The sequence below is a fragment of the Hyalella azteca genome, unplaced genomic scaffold (assembly GCF_000764305.2).
Source record: "Hyalella azteca isolate HAZT.00-mixed unplaced genomic scaffold, Hazt_2.0.2 contig9804, whole genome shotgun sequence".
NCBI classification, from domain to species: domain Eukaryota; kingdom Metazoa; phylum Arthropoda; class Malacostraca; order Amphipoda; family Hyalellidae; genus Hyalella; species Hyalella azteca.
The window spans coordinates 146-21662 of record NW_025939864.1 but is presented as its reverse complement, the minus strand read 5'-3'; the positions used below and the strand labels follow the sequence as shown (position 1 = coordinate 21662).

Here is a 21517-nt window from a genome sequence, read left to right as displayed (position 1 = left end):
CAAGTCGTGTGGTTGCTGCCGTACTTGGCACACAGCGGATCGACGGCTGCTTCGCTTGCTGCAAATCAAACAAAATAATACGTTTATTGTAACTTCTTTTTCGTGCTAATAAACATATTACACATTATTACATATTACATATATTACTGATAAAAATAAAAGTTTAAAAACAGTTCGAATATTCTTAGACTTTTCAAATTAAACTTTTAGAATTAAAAAAATTACTAGTATAAGCATTACAGGAGGAGTATACCAGGAAAAATTATTTGGATGATATTTTCAAATGCACCCAATAATGTTAGAATAAAATCATCGATTTAATTCCAGACGAATATTTCATACTCACTTAGAACGAAGCAAGATATTCCGAGGAACGCGATTACAGCTTTGGCAAGCATTTTAAACTGAAAATGTAAAAATTTAATTATATTACACACTGCCGAACAAAATTTGTAACTTAAATATATATTGAAACACAAACTCGACTTTTTAAGATTTTCAAAACAATTTCTTGTAGTTACCTGCAGATAATTAAATGAAGGAATTGCATGTACAATAGCAAAAAGCTGAAAGCATAGAAACGAGTTACAAAATATTAATCAGTAAATTTCGAGGATTAATTACAAGGAACATATCTACAGATACAAATAAAAGGAGATCCTTGGTAGTTATGAAAGGTGAAGAATATTTAGGCTAAAATTGGAACCTTCCAAAAGAAACGTAATAATAATAAAAATAACGTAGAATATCAATAATAATAATAATAATAATAATAAGAAGAAACGTAATCGTGATTTGTTATAATAAAATTAAAAGTCACGACCTATAGAGGTTGAAGAAGTGTAGTCAGGTTATTGTGTGATATATGGTAAGCACGGAACTCAGGAACTTACTGAGAAGAGACGAATGTTGCACCGGTACAAACGAGCTTAGTGAAGCCGTTAGTTACAATGCTTTTTTTCCCATTAGCGTGGAAGTTTTTATACTTTTCCCTTTATCAGATTAAGATTTTGACAACTGTCACCCTTTAATGAAAACCAAACAAAATGACATCTCGAAGTATGCCCAAGTGAGTAAACGACAAACATCGACCAAGGGAACTTCGTCTCATGGAATTGCACGTGTGATATGTAGCATGGAGTGGAATGGAAAAGTACAGCTTCAGTAATTTCCTCGATCCACCTTTATGTTGCGTTTCATCAAGTGCGACAATCCTTCAAAACCCGTTAAAAGTCGCACAAGGTGATCAATTTTTATTTTAAAGAATATTCTCGTTCTCAGGTGTATGTGATTTACGAATAAAATGGCTAAAGTAGACAAGTGGGCGAAGCTAGACAATTACTCATATGGCATTGGATCTTTTGAAAAATACTTCAGCGGTGAATGTTTGCCATCAAGACGAAAAATCTGCATGCATGCTGAAATCGCGTTATTTGAAAAAAGTTGGATATAATTACATGGGTAATTTTTATATACAGCTAACACATAATGACATTAAGAGAAAATTAAGCTCTTGATCTGTATTTCAATCCTGTTGACTAAATTCACCCTAACAGGAATATACGAGTCCTGTGTACTACAAAACACCGTAAGATGTTAGAGAATAGTCACTCGTGACCACAGCCTGATTTTGCCAGGAAGTTTAACATATTAGTGATATATATATTTCAACATTGAGATTGAGATGAGCACTTTTATTCGAGTAATCCTGCCCTAAACTCAAGACGGACAATGTCGACGGTTTTACGCGCCAGCGCTATTATTTATCAGTAAAATATTCCTTGAAGCATTGAACTGGTTTTTCTTGCATGACTCAGAATTGGTCTTCTAGTCCATCTAAAACTTGATTGTGTTTGAGGGAGCCTGACTGCTATCCGCATGCCTTGTCATTCGCGGATTATAACCTTTAAACAGCGCTCTCTATGCAACCAAATTGAACACAGTTAGCTCCAAAATCTAAAAATTCGATAGGGAATTACATTTACTTCCATAGATCACCCTACCATGCATTTCTCTAGCGCCACCTACGCCTTATGGACCTCCCAGCTGGACACCATTATGTTTAACTTATTTATTTCATGTATGTATGATTTCTCAGTACTAATTAAATGCACCAATAAATGTTTTAATGTGTATTACAGCACTAAATCGGAGCAGCTGAAGCGAAAGACCAAACTGATTATCAGGTAGGGGAAGAATTGCAAGGGAATACAATACTTTCACACCTTTTGCATATCATCGGTTGCGTTTTGAAAAAGTTTTATAAAATTCCGGAGTTATCTAAAAAAGGCTGGCACAGTAGCTAGTTCTACAGCTTCAGCATCCTGTTGAAGAGGTGGAATTCAATATAATTTAAGTGTAAAAAAGACTCAGCGTCAGTAAAAAATACGTCAATGTAGACTTCTCTACGCAGCATTAAAAAAATATATGCGAGAATCGGGTTGGTTAAGGAAGAGCAAGATTTCTTCATGAATATAATTCGATTCTAGAAGCTTTTGTTTTAAATTGAAGTGCCAACAACACGATTTTCAACTGAAGATTTTGACGAAGAATAATGGCTCAAATAGTTGTTCAGCATCACCTGCAACTACAATGATTGTGTACAGGAAATGTGATGTCAAACTGAACGAGACAAAGAAAACTTGGCACTGTTTACTCAATTTTATTTTTCCAAGAACTTAGAGAGCCTAGAAACGAAACACTGTTGAAATTCTCATTTTTTCTTTGTGCGACCTGTACACTTGTAAGTTTGCTGAAAACAAATACTATGAATCATGTTCGTCCGCATGATTCACTGAGAACAGCAGCACGACGGGAGGTAGCACCTCTGGATGAAAAACAAAAGATCGCACAACAACACATCAAAACCTAACTAACTTTGGGCCAATGTTATACCTTACTCCGCTGGCGGGACTGAATTAGGTGCATTTCTCATTAACATCGAGTTTTCATTTCAACACACAGTTAATACAAATCTGGTTACTTAGTGGAAAGGTCAGGAAAATTTATTCTCCACCTTATGTCGATATTCGTTATGATATTTAAGGATTAAAGCCTTTTCAGCCTCCGTAACTCCGCATGCGCATGGTCCTCCGTTGGCATCAGCGGGGCAGTTCTTGGCCGGGATGCAAGTCGTGTGCTTGCTGCCGTACTTAATTGGCACACAGCGGATCGACGGCTGCTTCGCTTAATTGCTGCAAATCGAACAAAAATAATACGTGTGAGGTCACTTCTTTTTCGTGCTAATAAAAATATCAACAATTCTCTAATGCATTGATTTTAACTATGAAATTAGAATACGATTTATTCAAGATTCACGACAACAATTCTCAAGATAACATTTATTGATGTAAGCTAAACGTTTTCTATGTTGATTTAACGGGGTACTAGCAATTTTATCATTAATCTCTTGGATAAAATTATACTTACTAGAAAAACATGAATAACTTTTGTTGTCCTATTATTTCATTCACTTTTGGCCGTTTTAACGTCGATGCATTTGCAAAAAGATGCAGGATTATCTTTTGGAAGGAAACAACAACAGTGATCTGCAGAGAAACTTTGGAGTGAAAGAGGCAAAATAAATTTACAAAGTAATTTGTTAGAACAATCGCAATGTAAGGAATACTTCATTCCAATTATTCTCTAAGTCTTTTTACTGGTGTTTTCTATCATAAAAAACAATGTCAGGTCTCCGTGGACAGTATTTGACAATCAAAATCAATAAAAAGAAATCAAACTTCATCTAAACTTCAATGCATAGATTAGAGGTCAAAATCGTTTCTACTACCTGAGAATAAAAAGATATGTCCCAGCGATCACGATAGGAGCTTTGGCAAGCACTTTATCCTGGAGACGAAGGAAATTTTGAAAGAATATTCGCAGGGCCTAAAATAGGGTGATAAATAAATAATAATAAACGATATGTTAAATATAATATTGAGCCAGAGGTATAAAAAGTTTTGCTATGCTGTTGTGTGATCACGTGATGAGTTACCGACCTAGTTAATTCACGTTTTATGGTTAGGTGGCACCACTGGCTTGTTGTAGCTATAAAGTCTAAAACAATAATTAATGATGAGAGGAAGGAATACCGTTGAATACTGACAAAAAATCAATAGTGATGGACATCAAGCTAATTCAGTTGAAATAAAAACGAACGCGAGACTTTTTATGCAGTCCATGCCCTTTTATGAATCGATCGATGCTCTACATATGAAGGAAGTATAAGTTTAACTTTATCTTCTACTGCTGCTATAAGCTGAATTGTCGAAGAAATAAGATAAGGCGAAGAAATGATGAAGATTCATCAAGATTGCAGTCTTCTTTCGAAGATATGTTAACCGAAGAGGATTAAAAGTGGCACATATCAAGGTAAGAGGTTTAACCATGGAGGCACACATCCACGCTGACCGTGTCTCGATCTTCTCGTCCCACATCTAAATTCTTAGACTCAGTGCAGTCGCCTCCCTGCTTCTTTGTTTTTGACAACAAAAACAAAGACCGCGAATACTTGGCCACCTTCCACGAATACTTGGCGTACAGTATGGATGAATTTACAAATAAAAAATTTTCTAATCAACATCTTCCTCCGATTTCAGGTGTCATATGTGTGCGAAAGATTTTGATTTCATGGCAATAAGAACACTGGAATTGTTTTTTTAAGTGACTGAGGCCTCAAAACGTTAATAAAAATTACAATTTTTCAGATAAATTTCAGTAAAAGTTGGAAACTCCTCTAATCTCCTCTTAAGTTTAGTCATTTCCAAATCAGCAACAATTTTGCTGCTATAGTATATAGTAATGTTTTAGATCTAAAATAGGATAGACATTTAGCTTATTTATTATCTTAATTTCCATATTTTGCCCCCTCCAAATAATATCTATTCGTAGGAAAATTAGTTATGAGAGAACTAAAGATATCACAGCTATAACGTAGAAATCTTGTGCGAGCATTTCAACCTGTATGTGTACAGTTTGCAAGAAATTGCCCACGACGGAATATATGCAATTACTGCCATTGAATACACTAACTAGACATGACAGCTTAAGTAGAGGTACAGTTATTTGTTCTATCGTCTCCGTGTTACGCGTTTCACGTGAACCAGCTAAATCAAAACCTTTGAAATAATTAATTTTAAACTATAATTTAAGACTCCACGCATTTTCATAGAATATTATTAACATATAAGAAATGAATTCTCTTTAATTTCTACGAACTCCCTAAGAATTGCTTACAACTCAGCTCACAAAATTTTGTTGTTGATTCAAGTGTAAGGCACATGTCAACATGCAGTTCCAGCCCCTGACCAATAACGAATGCGATTCCACGACAAAAGTTACGAGTACAATAGAATATAACGCAATTAGAGAAAACGATGATATTAAAAGTTTTAAAATCGATATTCTAATATGAAGTCAGATTTTTTATTGAAAAATCTTGTTCATAGAAGCTATAGAAATTTGATGAAACAAATCTCATATTATCAAGACGATTTTTTTTTTACATTTTTCTAGAAGCCTCTATCCCGCACAGAGCTGTCAACGAGATAATTTTTTACTGTTTTTTTACGAAGAATAATTGCTCAAGTATTTACTTGGTATCACCTGTGACGACGAACATTGTTTGAAGTTCATGGGCTGTCAAAGCGAACGAGACAACGTCTCATCAGCGGGGCAGTTCTTGGCCGGGATGCAAGTCGTGTGGTTGCTGCCGTACTTGGCACACAGCGGATCGACGGCTGCTTCGCTTGCTGCAAATCAAACAAAAATAATTAGTGGGTAGTCACTTTGGTTCCGTGCTAATAAAAATATCAAGAATTCACTAATGCAATAATATTAACTATGAAATTAGAATAAGATGTATTCAAGATTCACGACAATTTTTAAGATAATTTTTTTATACAAGATAAACGTTATCTTTGTTGATTTGACGAGGTACTAGCGATATCAGCATTAACCTCCTAGACAAAATTATACTACTAGAAAAACATTAAAAACGTTTGTTGTCTTATTATTTAATTCAGTTGCGGCTGTTTTATCGTCGATGCATTAGCAAGAAAATGCAGGATAATTATCTTTTGGTAGGGAGCAACAGCAATAATATGCGGATAAACTTTGGAATGAAGGAGGCAAAAAAAATTTACAAAGTAATTTGTTGGAATAATTGCAACGTAAGGAATGCTTCAGTCAGACTATTCTCCAAGACTTTTTACTGTTGTTTCCTATCATAGAAAAACAATGTCAGGTCTACTTGGAAAGTCTATGACTATCAAAATTAAGAACAAGAAATCAAACTTCATCTCAATATCAATGCACAGATTAGGGGTTAAAAACGTTTCTACGTACTGAGAATGAAGAGACATATCCCAGCGATCACGATAGAAGTTTTGGCAAGCGTTTTAAACTGGAGACGAAGAAAATTTTGAAAGCAAATTCGAAGGGCCTAAAATAAAATACAATATTATTTGCATATAAGGATTGAATTCTCTTTAAATTCTATGAACGTCCTAGAAATTGCTAACATCGCAGATCACGAAATTTCGTTGTTAATACAAGCGTGAGGCACAGTTAAACAGTTTCAGCCTCCGACCAATAACGAATGCGATATAACAATAAAAGTCACGACTACAATAGAATCAACAGGAATTAGAGAAAACAATGATATTGAAACTTTTTAAAACGTATTTAATTTGGAGTCAGATTTTTATATGAAAATCTTGTTCATAAATCCATAGAAATGTAATGAAACAAATCTCTTATTGTCAAGACGATTTTATTGAGCAAATTTTTCTAGAAGCCTCAATGCCGCACCGAGCTATCAAAGGAATAATTTTTTACCGTTTTTTTACGAAGAATTTTTGCTCAAGTATTTACTTGGTATCGCCTGTGACGACGAAGATTGTTTGAAGTTCATGAGCTGTCAAAGCGGACGAAACAACGTCGCATCTTGCACAGTTTATTCAATTTATTTGTTTCATCAATCATGAGAAGCCTAGCAAGAGAAATGTGCTGAATACGATACATATTTTTTTGCAGGACATTTAATTTTTTTCGCTCTATTGGAAACGAACAATAAAATATTGAAAAACTCTCCTCAATGGAGGCGGAAGTTTATCGTAATTTGTTCCGATCCTGTGTTTCAATTGCAACTCATGAATTATTTTTTAGTAGAATGTTGCAACCTGTCGCGTTGATATTTTCGCATACATCAACGCCACGAGCAAGTAACTGTACACTTTTTCAGTCGTTGTCTCTGAGTAGGGTACACGTAAGCCATAATTTTAGGCGCTTCAATCAAAAGGAATTCGGTTTCCAAATAACAAAAAGGCAAGATAAAAAACTCAACAAGAAATAAATATGAATGCATAACGTGAATACGGAATAAACATACGGTTCTTCTTCCTTTATCGGTTACGAAGCTCGTCATGGTCCGTACATTTTTTTGTCACCCTATTATATTGCTTTACCTGTCCAGGGCCTATACTTTCAAAAAAAGTTAAGAGATCGTACGTTCATCAGCCAATCATTGACGGCCTTTCAAGCAAAATCCAGCAATCATAGACAAGAAAATAGAGCGTAAATACTTACGTTCACTTAGCGAAATTTGAAAGTATAGGCCCAGGTATTTTAGGCAGTCAAGTAATCGTAAATTTTGGAATGACTTATGCTGTACATAATAAATATCTGGCATTCGTTTCTAACGCTTTCTTGAACAATTGCTGAAGTCTTTCAAGTTTAAATTCAATATGGACTTTTATACCTTCTTAATATCGTTTCGAGCATCCCCCAATCCCAATAGTTTTAAAATGTTTCTTAGGTCAATTAGATCGTGTTGGCTTCTCTGTCACGGAACATCAATGCAAGGTGAAGTTTTGCTTTTCATATTTATTATTATGTTCAGTAGGCAGTCCATGAAATTATTAGAACGCATAAGTTTTCTGTAAAAATTCTATAAATCTTTAATTTCTATTGAATACTCTTCCGACATCTCTTTCTGAAAGCGTTCATCAGATGACTGTGGAGTTGCGAATTCCATTGTATTCAATTTGCTGAGACTAAAATTTTAGAAATGCTTACTTTAGTGATCCCATATTTTGTTACGATTTATAGTGATGTGAAAAATGAAAAACTCACTCCATGCAAGATATATTAATAAACTATATGCTAAGCTTGAAAATAAATTGAAGCGAATCTACAGCATGGGCGTTTTACTTCAGGATCAGGATGTTTACAGTTTTTGTGTAAAGCGTTTTGTTTCAGGTAAGTATTGAACAATTCAACTTGGACGAGGACCGAAAATCCTCCACATCACCACATTTTGCACGTGTTCGAATCGAACATTCGCTCAAATGGAGTGAATTGTCGAAATTCTAATCTCTGCCATTACTTTGCAAACGTCTCAAAAATTTGGCATAAAAATAATGAATGTATACTAAAATTAAAATAATAAAAAATGTTTCAGAGCCAACAAATCTGATTGATACTTCCACTCCAAGAACAATGACTGAAACTCATGGATTATTTTCATCACTCGGCGCAGAGTCCAGGGTAGTTGGTGGACGGTTTCTTGCAGGCTACAGTGGTGCTGTAGGGAGGCAGAGGGTTTCTGTTCTTGTCTACCATGTTGCCTGCGGGTCCGTAGTTGCAGATGTACTTGGCGCAGTAGAAATTATTCCATCCGTCCACCCAAGCACACTTTTGGTTATTGGTGAAGACTCCGCAGCCAACTTCTCGAGTCTCATACCACACAACCTTCGTATAAAGACGCAAATGGAGTAAGAAACGGAAATCCGAAGACATTTTTGCTATGAATTCATTACAACTGAATGTTTCTTTAATAATTTTGATATCACCACAATGTAAATTGTTATCAAAGATCGCGNACTGTCTCTTATACACATCTAGATGTGTATAAGAGACAGGTATTACACGAGCATATCGGGAGAAGTTATTTGGATTATTCTTCTTTAACTGCGCCTAATAATGTTAGAATGAAATCATTATCGATTTAGACCCAGACGAATATTTCATACTCACTTAGAACGAAGCAAGATATTCCGAAGAACGCGATTACTGTTTTGGCAAGCATTTCAACCTGAAAATGTAAAAATTTAAATATATTACACACTACCGGAAAAAATTTGAAACATATATATATATATATATATATATATTGAAACAAAAACCCGACCTTTTACTATTTTCAACACAATTGCACGTAGTTAACCGTATGTAATTAAATGAAGGAATTACCTGTACAATAGCAAAAAACGTACAAACGAGTTAGAAAATATTAATGCGTGAATTTCATGGATTAATTAAAGAGGAACATTTCGACAGATAAAATGTAAAGAGATCCTCGGTAGTTACGAAAGGTGAAGAATATTCAGGCTAAAATTTTAATATTCCGAATGGAACGTAATAATAACAATAAGAATAACATAGAAAATAATAATAATACGAAACGTAATCGTAACAATCAAATTACAAGTCACGACCTATAGAGGTTGATGAAGTGCAGTCAGGCTATTGTGTATCCAGGAAGGACTGAAGGACTGGTATCCTGGACAGGAAGGACTGGTATCCTCAGAGGTCAAGAACTTACTGAGAAGAGATGTATGTTGCACAGTAAGAACGAACTTAGTCAGGCCGTAAGTTATAATGTCTTTGTTCCCATTAGCGTGGAAGTTTTTATACAGGGTGCGGCGCGGGAACTTACTTATTTGAATTGCGCGCCACGTGGCGGCCATTAGTCCTAGGAAGGTGGCGCCATGCGCAATATGTCAAGTCGTGTGGTTGCTGCCGTACTTGGCACACAGCGGATCGACGGCTGCTTCGCTTGCTGCAAATCAAACAAAATAATACGTTTATTGTAACTTCTTTTTCGTGCTAATAAACATATTACACATTATTACATATTACATATATTACTGATAAAAATAAAAGTTTAAAAACAGTTCGAATATTCTTAGACTTTTCAAATTAAACTTTTAGAATTAAAAAAATTACTAGTATAAGCATTACAGGAGGAGTATACCAGGAAAAATTATTTGGATGATATTTTCAAATGCACCCAATAATGTTAGAATAAAATCATCGATTTAATTCCAGACGAATATTTCATACTCACTTAGAACGAAGCAAGATATTCCGAGGAACGCGATTACAGCTTTGGCAAGCATTTTAAACTGAAAATGTAAAAATTTAATTATATTACACACTGCCGAACAAAATTTGTAACTTAAATATATATTGAAACACAAACTCGACTTTTTAAGATTTTCAAAACAATTTCTTGTAGTTACCTGCAGATAATTAAATGAAGGAATTGCATGTACAATAGCAAAAAGCTGAAAGCATAGAAACGAGTTACAAAATATTAATCAGTAAATTTCGAGGATTAATTACAAGGAACATATCTACAGATACAAATAAAAGGAGATCCTTGGTAGTTATGAAAGGTGAAGAATATTTAGGCTAAAATTGGAACCTTCCAAAAGAAACGTAATAATAATAAAAATAACGTAGAATATCAATAATAATAATAATAATAATAATAAGAAGAAACGTAATCGTGATTTGTTATAATAAAATTAAAAGTCACGACCTATAGAGGTTGAAGAAGTGTAGTCAGGTTATTGTGTGATATATGGTAAGCACGGAACTCAGGAACTTACTGAGAAGAGACGAATGTTGCACCGGTACAAACGAGCTTAGTGAAGCCGTTAGTTACAATGCTTTTTTCCCATTAGCGTGGAAGTTTTTATACTTTTCCCTTTATCAGATTAAGATTTTGACAACTGTCACCCTTTAATGAAAACCAAACAAAATGACATCTCGAAGTATGCCCAAGTGAGTAAACGACAAACATCGACCAAGGGAACTTCGTCTCATGGAATTGCACGTGTGATATGTAGCATGGAGTGGAATGGAAAAGTACAGCTTCAGTAATTTCCTCGATCCACCTTTATGTTGCGTTTCATCAAGTGCGACAATCCTTCAAAACCCGTTAAAAGTCGCACAAGGTGATCAATTTTTATTTTAAAGAATATTCTCGTTCTCAGGTGTATGTGATTTACGAATAAAATGGCTAAAGTAGACAAGTGGGCGAAGCTAGACAATTACTCATATGGCATTGGATCTTTTGAAAAATACTTCAGCGGTGAATGTTTGCCATCAAGACGAAAAATCTGCATGCATGCTGAAATCGCGTTATTTGAAAAAAGTTGGATATAATTACATGGGTAATTTTTATATACAGCTAACACATAATGACATTAAGAGAAAATTAAGCTCTTGATCTGTATTTCAATCCTGTTGACTAAATTCACCCTAACAGGAATATACGAGTCCTGTGTACTACAAAACACCGTAAGATGTTAGAGAATAGTCACTCGTGACCACAGCCTGATTTTGCCAGGAAGTTTAACATATTAGTGATATATATATTTCAACATTGAGATTGAGATGAGCACTTTTATTCGAGTAATCCTGCCCTAAACTCAAGACGGACAATGTCGACGGTTTTACGCGCCAGCGCTATTATTTATCAGTAAAATATTCCTTGAAGCATTGAACTGGTTTTTCTTGCATGACTCAGAATTGGTCTTCTAGTCCATCTAAAACTTGATTGTGTTTGAGGGAGCCTGACTGCTATCCGCATGCCTTGTCATTCGCGGATTATAACCTTTAAACAGCGCTCTCTATGCAACCAAATTGAACACAGTTAGCTCCAAAATCTAAAAATTCGATAGGGAATTACATTTACTTCCATAGATCACCCTACCATGCATTTCTCTAGCGCCACCTACGCCTTATGGACCTCCCAGCTGGACACCATTATGTTTAACTTATTTATTTCATGTATGTATGATTTCTCAGTACTAATTAAATGCACCAATAAATGTTTTAATGTGTATTACAGCACTAAATCGGAGCAGCTGAAGCGAAAGACCAAACTGATTATCAGGTAGGGGAAGAATTGCAAGGGAATACAATACTTTCACACCTTTTGCATATCATCGGTTGCGTTTTGAAAAAGTTTTATAAAATTCCGGAGTTATCTAAAAAAGGCTGGCACAGTAGCTAGTTCTACAGCTTCAGCATCCTGTTGAAGAGGTGGAATTCAATATAATTTAAGTGTAAAAAAGACTCAGCGTCAGTAAAAAATACGTCAATGTAGACTTCTCTACGCAGCATTAAAAAAATATATGCGAGAATCGGGTTGGTTAAGGAAGAGCAAGATTTCTTCATGAATATAATTCGATTCTAGAAGCTTTTGTTTTAAATTGAAGTGCCAACAACACGATTTTCAACTGAAGATTTTGACGAAGAATAATGGCTCAAATAGTTGTTCAGCATCACCTGCAACAACAATGATCGTGTGTAGGGAATGCGTTGTAAAACTCTGAACGACACAAAGAAAACTTGGCACTGTTAAGTTTTTTTCTTCTAAGAAAACTTTTCTTCTAAGTCTAAGTTTTCTTGTCAACTGAACGAGGCAAGAAAACTAGGCACTGAACTTAGAAGGCCTAGAAACGCAACACTGTTGAAATTCTCCCTTTTTCTTTGTGCGACTTGTACACTTGTAAGTTTGCTGAAAACAAATACTATGAATCATGTTCGTACGCATGATTCACTTAGAACAGCTGCACGACGGGAGGTAGCACCTCTGGATGAAATTCAAAAGATCACACAACAACACATCAAAACCTAACTAACTTTGGGCCAAAGTTATACCTTACTTCGCTGGCGGGACTGAATTCGGTGAATTTTTCATTAACATAGAGTTTTTATTTCAACACACAGTTAATACAAATCTGGTTAGTTGGTGGAAAGGTCAGGCAAATTTATTCTCCACCTTATGTCGGTATTCGTTAGGATATTTAATGATTAAAGCCTTGTCAGCCTCCGTAACTCCGCATGGACCTCCGTTGGCATCAGCGGGGCAGTTCTTGGCTGGGATGCAAGTCGTGTGCTTGCTGCCTTACTTGGCACACAGCGGATCGACGGTTGCTTCGCTTGCTGCAAATAGAACTAAAATAATTAGTGTGTAGTCACTTTGTTTCCGTGCTAATAAAAATATCAAGAATTCACTAATGCAATAATATTAACTTGGAAATTAGAATAAGATTTATTCGAGATTCACGACAACAATTTTTAAGATACTTTTTTTTTATACAAGATAAACGTTATCTCTGTTGATTTAGCGAGGTACTAGCGATATCAGCATCAACTTCCTACACTGTTAGAAAAATTCCCGTTAACGGTATTACCGGCGTTTCAGTGGCCGGTCGGCACGTGAAAAGAAACACCGTGTCACCATTATTATTCTAATTTTATACTAGAAATCCGTAAAACATCTGATAAAAACGGTGAAACAGTTTATTTTCACGGGGCGACCGGCCACGAGAACGCCAGTGGGACCGTTTTTTCACCGTTTTTTCTAACAGTGTAGAAAAAATTATACTAGTGGAAAAACATGAAAAACGTTTGTTGTCCTATTATTTAATTCAGTTGTGGCCGTTTTAGCGTCGATGCATTTGCAAGAAGATGCAGGATAATTATCTTTTGGTAGGAGCAACAACAATAATGCGCGGAGAAACTTTGGAGTAAAGGAGGTAAAATAAAATTGCAAACTATTTTGTGGGAACAGTCGCAATGTAAGGAGTGCTTCAGTCAGACTATTTTCCAAGTCTTGTTACTGTTGTTTCCTATCATAGAAAAATAATGTCAGGTCTCCTTGGAAAGTCAATGACAATCAGAATTAAGAAAAAGAAATCAAACTTCATCTAAACATCAATGCATGGATTATGAGTTAAAAACGTTTATACTCAGTGAGATTGAAAAGTTATATCCCAGCGATCGCGACAGAAGTTTTGGCAAACGGTTTAACCTGGAGACGAAGGAAATTTTGAAAGTACATTCGTAATGCCTAAAAAAGGACGGCGAATAAACAATAATAATAATAAATGATGGGTTGAGTGTGATATTGACTCAGAGGTATGAAAAGTTTTGCTATGCTGTTGTGTGATCATGTGATGAGTTACCGCCCCAGTTAGTTCATGTATCACTGGTTAGGTAGCACCACTGACTATTGTAACCATAAAGCCTAAAACAATAATTAATGATGAATGGGAAGGAATACCGTTGAATACCGTCAGCAAAAACCCATAGTTATGGACATCAAGCTAATTCTGTAAAAATAAAAACGAACATGAGATTTTTTATGCAGTCATACCCTTTCATGAATAGACGTTTTGCATATGAAGGCAGTATGGGTTTCACTTTATCCTCTATTGCTGGCCCGTTCGTTAGAACAATCCTGCAATAAGCTGAATTGTCAATGAATTAAAATAAGGCCAATAAATTGTGAATATTCATTCAAATTTTGCAGTCTTATTTCGAAGATTTGTTAACTGAAGGTGATTAAAAGCGGCACATATCACGGTAAAAGGCTTAACCATGAAAGCACACATCAACGCTGACCGCTTCTCGATTTACTTGTCACAGATCTAAATTCTTAGACTCAGTGCAGTCGCTAACCTGCTTCTCTGTTTTTGACAAAGCAAAAACAAAGTCCACCACCTTCCGCGAATACTTGGCTTACACATGGATTAATTTAAAAATAACAAATTTTCTATTCAACATCTTCCTACGATTTCACGTGTCAAATGTGTGTGATTAATTCAGACTTCATGGCAACAAGAATGTTAGTGTTTATTTTTAGTGACTGAGGCTTCAGAAGTTGGTAAAAAATACAATTATTTTGGCTAAATTTCAGTGAAAGTTGAAAGATCCTCTAATTCCCTTTTAAGTAGAGTTCAGTTTTTTTCAAAGTAGCAACATTTCCGCTGTTATAGTTATAGTAATATTTTGTATCTAAGGTAGGGTAGACCTCTAACAAATTTATTATCTTATTTTCCATATTGTACAACTTCTAAAATAATCCTTTTTTGGTAGGAAAATTAGTTTAGTATTCTCTGAGAACTTAATATATCCTAGCTTATACACTGAAATTTTGGGCGAGCATTTATACTTGGATCGTACAGTTGAAAATAATTTGCCTGCGACGGAATAAATATAATTACTGTTATTGGATACACTAACTTGACATGACAGCTTAAATAGAGGTACAGTTATTTGCTCTATAGTCTAATTGTTACGCGTTTCACGTAAACCAGTTAAATCATAACCATTGTTATTATTAAAATGCAACTATAATTTAAAACTCGAATCATTTTTATAAATATTATTTTCATATAAGGATTGAATTCTCTTTAACTTCTATGAAATCCCTCGAAATTGCTAACATCGCAGCTCACGAAACTTCGTTGTTAATACAAGCGTGAGGCACAGTTCAACAGTTTCAGCACCCTGACCAAGAAGGAATGCGATAGGGCAACATGGGGCAGCGCGCCCCCCCTTTTTTTAAACTAAATTTTGATGAAGTTTTAATTGATACGAGGTAATCTTTGTTTTGTTTAAAAGTACAACTAATGAGGAATGTGTGATGTGAATTAGACGCCTATTGAGTTATTCAATTTTTAATGAAACACTATTATGTAAAAAGTTTCAAAATGGGCCCATTGCCCCACCCCTGGGGCAATGGGCATATGGCATTGGGGCAAGGCGCCCACCATTGGTCCCTTTACCACAATTGCATATTTTTCGTTTAAAAATGATAAAACAACACTTTACAGTTAAAAATAAGAAAAATGTAATAAAAAATATGACATTCATTCATTTATAACCAAATCTTAAATTGAAAAAATATACTCTTGACTTAAAATATCTATCACTGACGTGAAGAAAATATTTCATTGACATAAAAATATATATCCTTGACTTGAAAAATATATCCTTGCGTAAAAAATTCGTCCTTGACATGAAAAATTATATTTAGTTGATCAGAAAAAAAACTTCGTTCCAGTTTCGTCAATAATCCAGATATTATGTGCAGAGAATTCGTACCTAATCGTGATTTCAGCCAACATCATAAAAACTCATCAACTTTTGGCTCATTGGTGTTGACTGAAATAAACTTTTGGCAAGGCAAGAGTCAAAAACTCGATAAGGGGTCATAAATACGCATGACTAGGAACTAAACCTGCTGCCTTGAGGCGGCAAATCAAGAAATCATGCAATATGAAGTGTAATTTGTAATTCAAAAGCTAGACATAGTTTTGAAAAGGTCATTGAGATAACTCTAATGATGTATAACACAAGACTTCACCATGGGCGCTTTGCCCCGTGACACGCGTGGGCCCGTTGCCCCACTAGGTATCAGTTCAATTTATATCGTGTCAACATTTTATTTTAAAAGCTATAATAGTCTAAACTTGATCTCAAATTATCCCTACAAATATTACTTTCAAAATATAATTCACAGTAATTTCATAAGCTTCATCTACAGTAATCGAAAACAGTTTTATTTAGCAGCAAAAAATTTTTATCTGGGCTAAAACAGTTATTCACAAATAACTTAATAACGCAAACACTTAGCAAAACGTAAATCCGTACACTTCATCCCAGTGAGACTGTCGACCGGCGGTAGAGAACACGGACCAATATCTGCCATACTTAGCGAGAAACCCGCTCTGGGCCCATGACCCGCAGTGGGCTCGCCGCCCCATGTTACCCTATAACAATAAAAGTTACGACTACAATCGAATCAAGAGCAATTAGAGAAAACCATGATATTGAATCTTTTTAAAACGATATTTAATTTGGAGTCTGATTTTTATATGAAAATATTGTTCATAAGTCCATAGAGATGTAATGAAACAAATCTCTTATTGTCAAGACGATTTTATTGAATAAATTTTTCTAGAAGCCTCTATGCCGCACCGAGGTATCAAAGAAATAATTTTTTACCGGCTTTTTTGACGAAGAATAATTGCTCAAGTATTTACTTGGTATCACCTGTGACGACGAACATTGTTTGAAGTTCATGGGCTGTCAAAGCGAACGAGACAACGTCGGACCTTGCACAGTTTATTCAAGTGGTTTGTCCCATGAATCATGAGAGGCCTAGCAAAAGAAACGTTCAGAATATGGAATATTTTTGCAAAACATTTGATTTTTTGCGCTTCATTGGAAACGAACACTAAAATTTTACCAAACTTTTCCCAATAGACGCTGAAGTTACAATCATAATTTATTTGTGCCGATCCTGTTTTTCAGTAACAATTAATGAATTGTTTTCAAGCAGAATGTGGGGATATGGCGCGTTGATTTGTTTGCATAAATCAAAGCCACGAGCAAATAACTGTACTCTTTTTCAGTCGCTGTCTCTGAGTAGGGTGCATGTAAACCAAAATTTTATGCACTACAATCCAATTTAAGTCGCTTTCCAGATAACAAAACGGCAAGGTAAAAATCTCAATAAGGCAAAAAATATACATAACGTGAATAAGGAATAAACATACGGTTCTCCTTCCTTTTATCGGTTACGCAAGTTCCTCATGATCCGTACATTTTTTTGTCGCCCTGTTATATTGATTTACCTGTCCAGGTATTTTAGGCAGTATAAGTCATCGTAAATTTTGCAATGACTTGTGCTGTGCATAATAATTGTCTGGCATTCGTTTCTAATGCTTCATTGAACAATTGCTAAAGACTTTCAAGTTTAAGTTCAATGTAGATTTTTCATACCTCTTAAATGTCTTTTCGAGCATCCCCTAATCCTTAGTTTTAGAAAGTTTCTAGTTTATTTAGAACGTGTTGGTCTCACTGGCACAGAACATCAATGCATGGTGAAGATTTGCTTTTGATATTCATTATTATGCTCAATAAGCAGTCCTTGAAATTATTAGAACGCATAAGTTTTCTGATTAATTATCTTCAATTTATATTCGTGATTATTCTTCAGATATCTCTCTCTGGAGGTATCTATCAGATGACCGGGGAGTGTCAAATTTCATTTTAGAATAGAATAGAATAGAAATGTCGGCACTGAAGAAATATGCCCATGGCCTGTTGCCGATTCTTGAATTTTTCGTGACTTGATTCACAAGGGATCCGGCCTTTGGAACTCGATCTTTCCATAACTGACGATTGATTGAGATAGCTGCAGGACTTATTGCCTGGTCCGTAATTTGCTAGGCATTTTAAGACTGAACATATGCTCCTGCATAGCTTCGTCTAGTCTGTTCTTGAAGGCGTTCATACTCGGAGCGTCAACGATACTATCAGGGAGGTTGTTCCGCATGTCGGTGACTCGAAGCGAGAAGAAAATCAAGAAATGTTGTCGCATGGATGTGTTACAACGTAGTTTTTTTTAGTTTATAGCTGTGGCCCCTGGTGTTTGTTCTTGTTTCAAATTCTAGTAATCCTTCTGGAACCTTGTATAAGCCATGAGTATACTTGTACGCTTCAATGAGTTCCCCACGCAGATGTCGATAACTGAGGCTTGGAAGCTTCATAATCTTTCCTCATAGGACTTGCTTTTCAAGCCCGGAATTATCCTTGTTGCACGTCTTTGAACACTCTCTATTAAAATTCTGTCCTTTTAAAGTTTCGGTGACCACACGACGTTTCCAACTCTAGGTTCGGGCGCACGACAGCAACAAACAACTGCTTCATCGCTTCTGCATCTAGGAACTCGAAAGAGCGTCTGATCAGTCCAAGTCGTTTATTGGCTTTATTAACTTGACCTTCAATATGCTTAGAAAATTTCAACTCATTGTCGATATTAACTCCTAAATCTTTTTCCATTGTCGACTTCGACATCATCACTCTGTCGTTGCAAGCGTGTCTTCTCATACTGTAATCTTGCTGTTCATTATTCATGACAAGGTGAATTACTTTACATTTGTCAGCTTTAAAACGCAGCTGCCACTTATCAGCCCAGTCAACCAGCCTGTCAAGATCACCTTGTAACTGTACTTTTTGCGACGTATTCTTCACTGTATTATAATTTTTTGTGTCGTCAGCATACATCGAGCACACGCTAGACACAGCTTCTGGCAGATCGTTTATAAACGCAACGAATAAAACAGGCCCGAGAACGCTTCCTTGTGGCACGCCGCTGCGCACTGGAGCCCAGTCTGATAAGGACCCATTGGTGGAAGCCGTCTGGTCCACATGACTTGTTTGGATTTAGAGCGATAAGGCGCTTGAGAACCTCTTCTTCTTGTATTTCAAAACTTGTTAATTTAGTGCCGACTGGGCGCTCCTCTATAGCTGGAATACTGTTTAAGTCCTCTTCAGTGAATACGCTACTGAAAAACTGATTAAGAACGTTAGCCTTGCCCTCATCAGAGGATATCTTCCGCTGATCTACTTTCAAATCAGAAATACCGTCCTTCATCTTGCACTTCGAGCTAGCGTACAAAAAGAAGGCTTTCGGGTTCTTTTTGCATTTTTAGCAATACTTTTTCGAGGGTTTTTACTGCGGTGCGACAGCTTTCTTTAGCTTGATTTCGAGCTCATGCGTATAGGTTATAGTCAGCATCGCTACGAGTCTGTAAATAACGCTGGTAGGCTTCCTTCTTTGTTTTCAGCTTAGCTAGAACTGTACTGTTCATCCACTGAGTCTTTTTGGCTCCACCAAGCTTAATTTTAGGTATGCACGCATCAACGGAAGACATAAACGTGTCCTTGAGAAATGACCATGACTCAGCCACATTCATATCCTTAATACTGTTCGACATATTCACTGCATCCACTGCCTCACGGAGTTTATCATAGTCGCCTTTCGCAAAATTCAAACGCTCACGCTTTCGAGGCGTCTTCTCTGTACAGCACTTTAGACTGAAAAACAATGATTGGTGATGGCTTTTGCTCAATGGAGCCTCGTGATGAAGCTCATCTAACATTTTTTTATTCGATTTGCTGACGATAAAATTCTAAAAATATTTACTACAGTAATATAATGTTCTATTACGATCTACAGTGATGTGAAAAGTGAAAAACTCACGCCATGCAAGATATTTTGATAAATTTCATACTGAGCTTGAAAATAAATTGGAGCGAAACTAAAGCAGGTATGTTTTGCTTCAGGATCAGGACGTTTACTTTTTTGTATCAAGCGATTTGCTTCAAGGAAGTTTTGAACATTTCAAATTTGTATTAGGAATAAAAACATCAACATAATTACATTTTTCACGTGTTCTAATCGAACACTCGCTCAAATGGAGTGCAATCGTCGAAATTCTAATCTATATAATTACTTTGCAAACGTCTAAAAAATTTAACATAAAAATGATAAATGTTTACTAAAATAAAATAGTAAAAAATGTTTCAGAGCCAACAAATCTGATTGATACTTCCACTCCGAGAACATTGACTGAAACTCATGGATCATTTTTGTCACTCGGCGCAGAGTCCAGGGTAGTTGGTGGACGGTTTCTTGCAGGCTGCAGTGGTGCTGTAGGGAGGCAGAGGTTTTCCGTCCATGCCTACCATGTTGCCAGCGGGTCCGTAGTTACAGATGTACTTGATGCAGTAGAAATCATTCCATCCGGCCATCCAAGCACACTTTTGGTTATTGGTGAAGACTCCGCAGCCAACTTCTCGAGTCTCATGCCACACAACCTTAATGTGAAGACGCAAAAGGAGTAAGAAACGGACATCGGAAGACATTTTCGCTATGAATTTATTTCAACCGAATGCTTCTTTAATAAGTTTGTTGTAATAATAATGTAAATTATTATCAAAGACCGCGGGCAAACTAACTCTCAGAATTATTTTCCTTGAAACAATCATCTTCTAAATTCCGAAAAAAAGAGGTGTTAAGTTACAGACAAAGAAGGTTTCCAGCCATTCTAAGGCTTTAAAGCAGAAGTTAACACACGAGGTTGCCGTCACCTGAGTGTAGTGACCAATGACTCCTCCGTTGCTGGTCATGGCGGGGGCGACGACGTCCTTGACTTCGCCGATCCATTCATCAATTGCTTTCTGCCAATTCGCTGACTGCAAGTAATCACCATTAAGTTAGAATGATAGACTATATTTATATACATCATGCATGTATAATATATAAAAATTTTTAATGAATTGAATTGCGTCTCCCGCTCGGTATGCATAAAAATATTAAGCATTGCTTACGCTGATCGGTCCACCGTCTCCAAGGAGGGCATAGTTCTGACCGACGGCGTCGTAGCCAGGGACGCGACTGCAGTGAGTCACTGCCGAAAAGCCGACGAGTTCGGCCTTACAGTCATGGCCATCGACAGGTTGCTCGGCCCATCGCTGAAATGGAAAAGTGTCCCCATTGAAATATATTGGACTGATGAAATTTGCTGGGTCCCTAAACCAAGTAAAATTGAACGGAAAAATTGAATTCAAATGCCTCATTCAAGTTACTAAAAATTGTATTTGAAGCTGATTGATTCAGTTCGCAAATGGTCTCCAATGATTTTGTTTGGAACTTGTTTAAAACGTACAATTTATATGTAGAATATTTGGAAAAAACTATGGGTATGCATTTCTATAGAAGATTAATTAATTCATTCATTCTAATGAATTAATTATAATTCATTCTATTCTATATATAATGAACAGCGGTCAT

General features: G+C 36.0%; 1 protein-coding gene and 2 long non-coding RNA genes across 3 annotated transcripts; all 3 read right to left on the bottom strand.

Annotated features, from left to right (window-relative positions):
* LOC108675090 lies at nt 1-945 on the bottom strand. Its single transcript, XR_001931087.2, has 3 exons — nt 894-945; nt 347-404; nt 1-58 (listed from the first exon to the last, which is right to left on the bottom strand). It is a non-coding gene; the product is annotated as an uncharacterized LOC108675090 (long non-coding RNA).
* A 7558-nt stretch (nt 946-8503) lies between these two features.
* LOC108675089 (venom allergen 5.02-like) lies at nt 8504-21256 on the bottom strand (the record flags this gene model as incomplete). The annotated part of the gene is made up of 3 exons (XM_018163075.2): nt 8504-8754; nt 20815-20919; nt 21055-21256. Coding segments are annotated over 3 exons (532 nt in total), but the record flags the coding sequence as incomplete, so codon positions are not given.
* LOC108675091 lies at nt 9787-10731 on the bottom strand. Its single transcript, XR_001931088.1, has 3 exons — nt 10680-10731; nt 10133-10190; nt 9787-9844 (listed from the first exon to the last, which is right to left on the bottom strand). It is a non-coding gene; the product is annotated as an uncharacterized LOC108675091 (long non-coding RNA).
* Nucleotides 21257-21517: the final 261 nt, after the last annotated feature.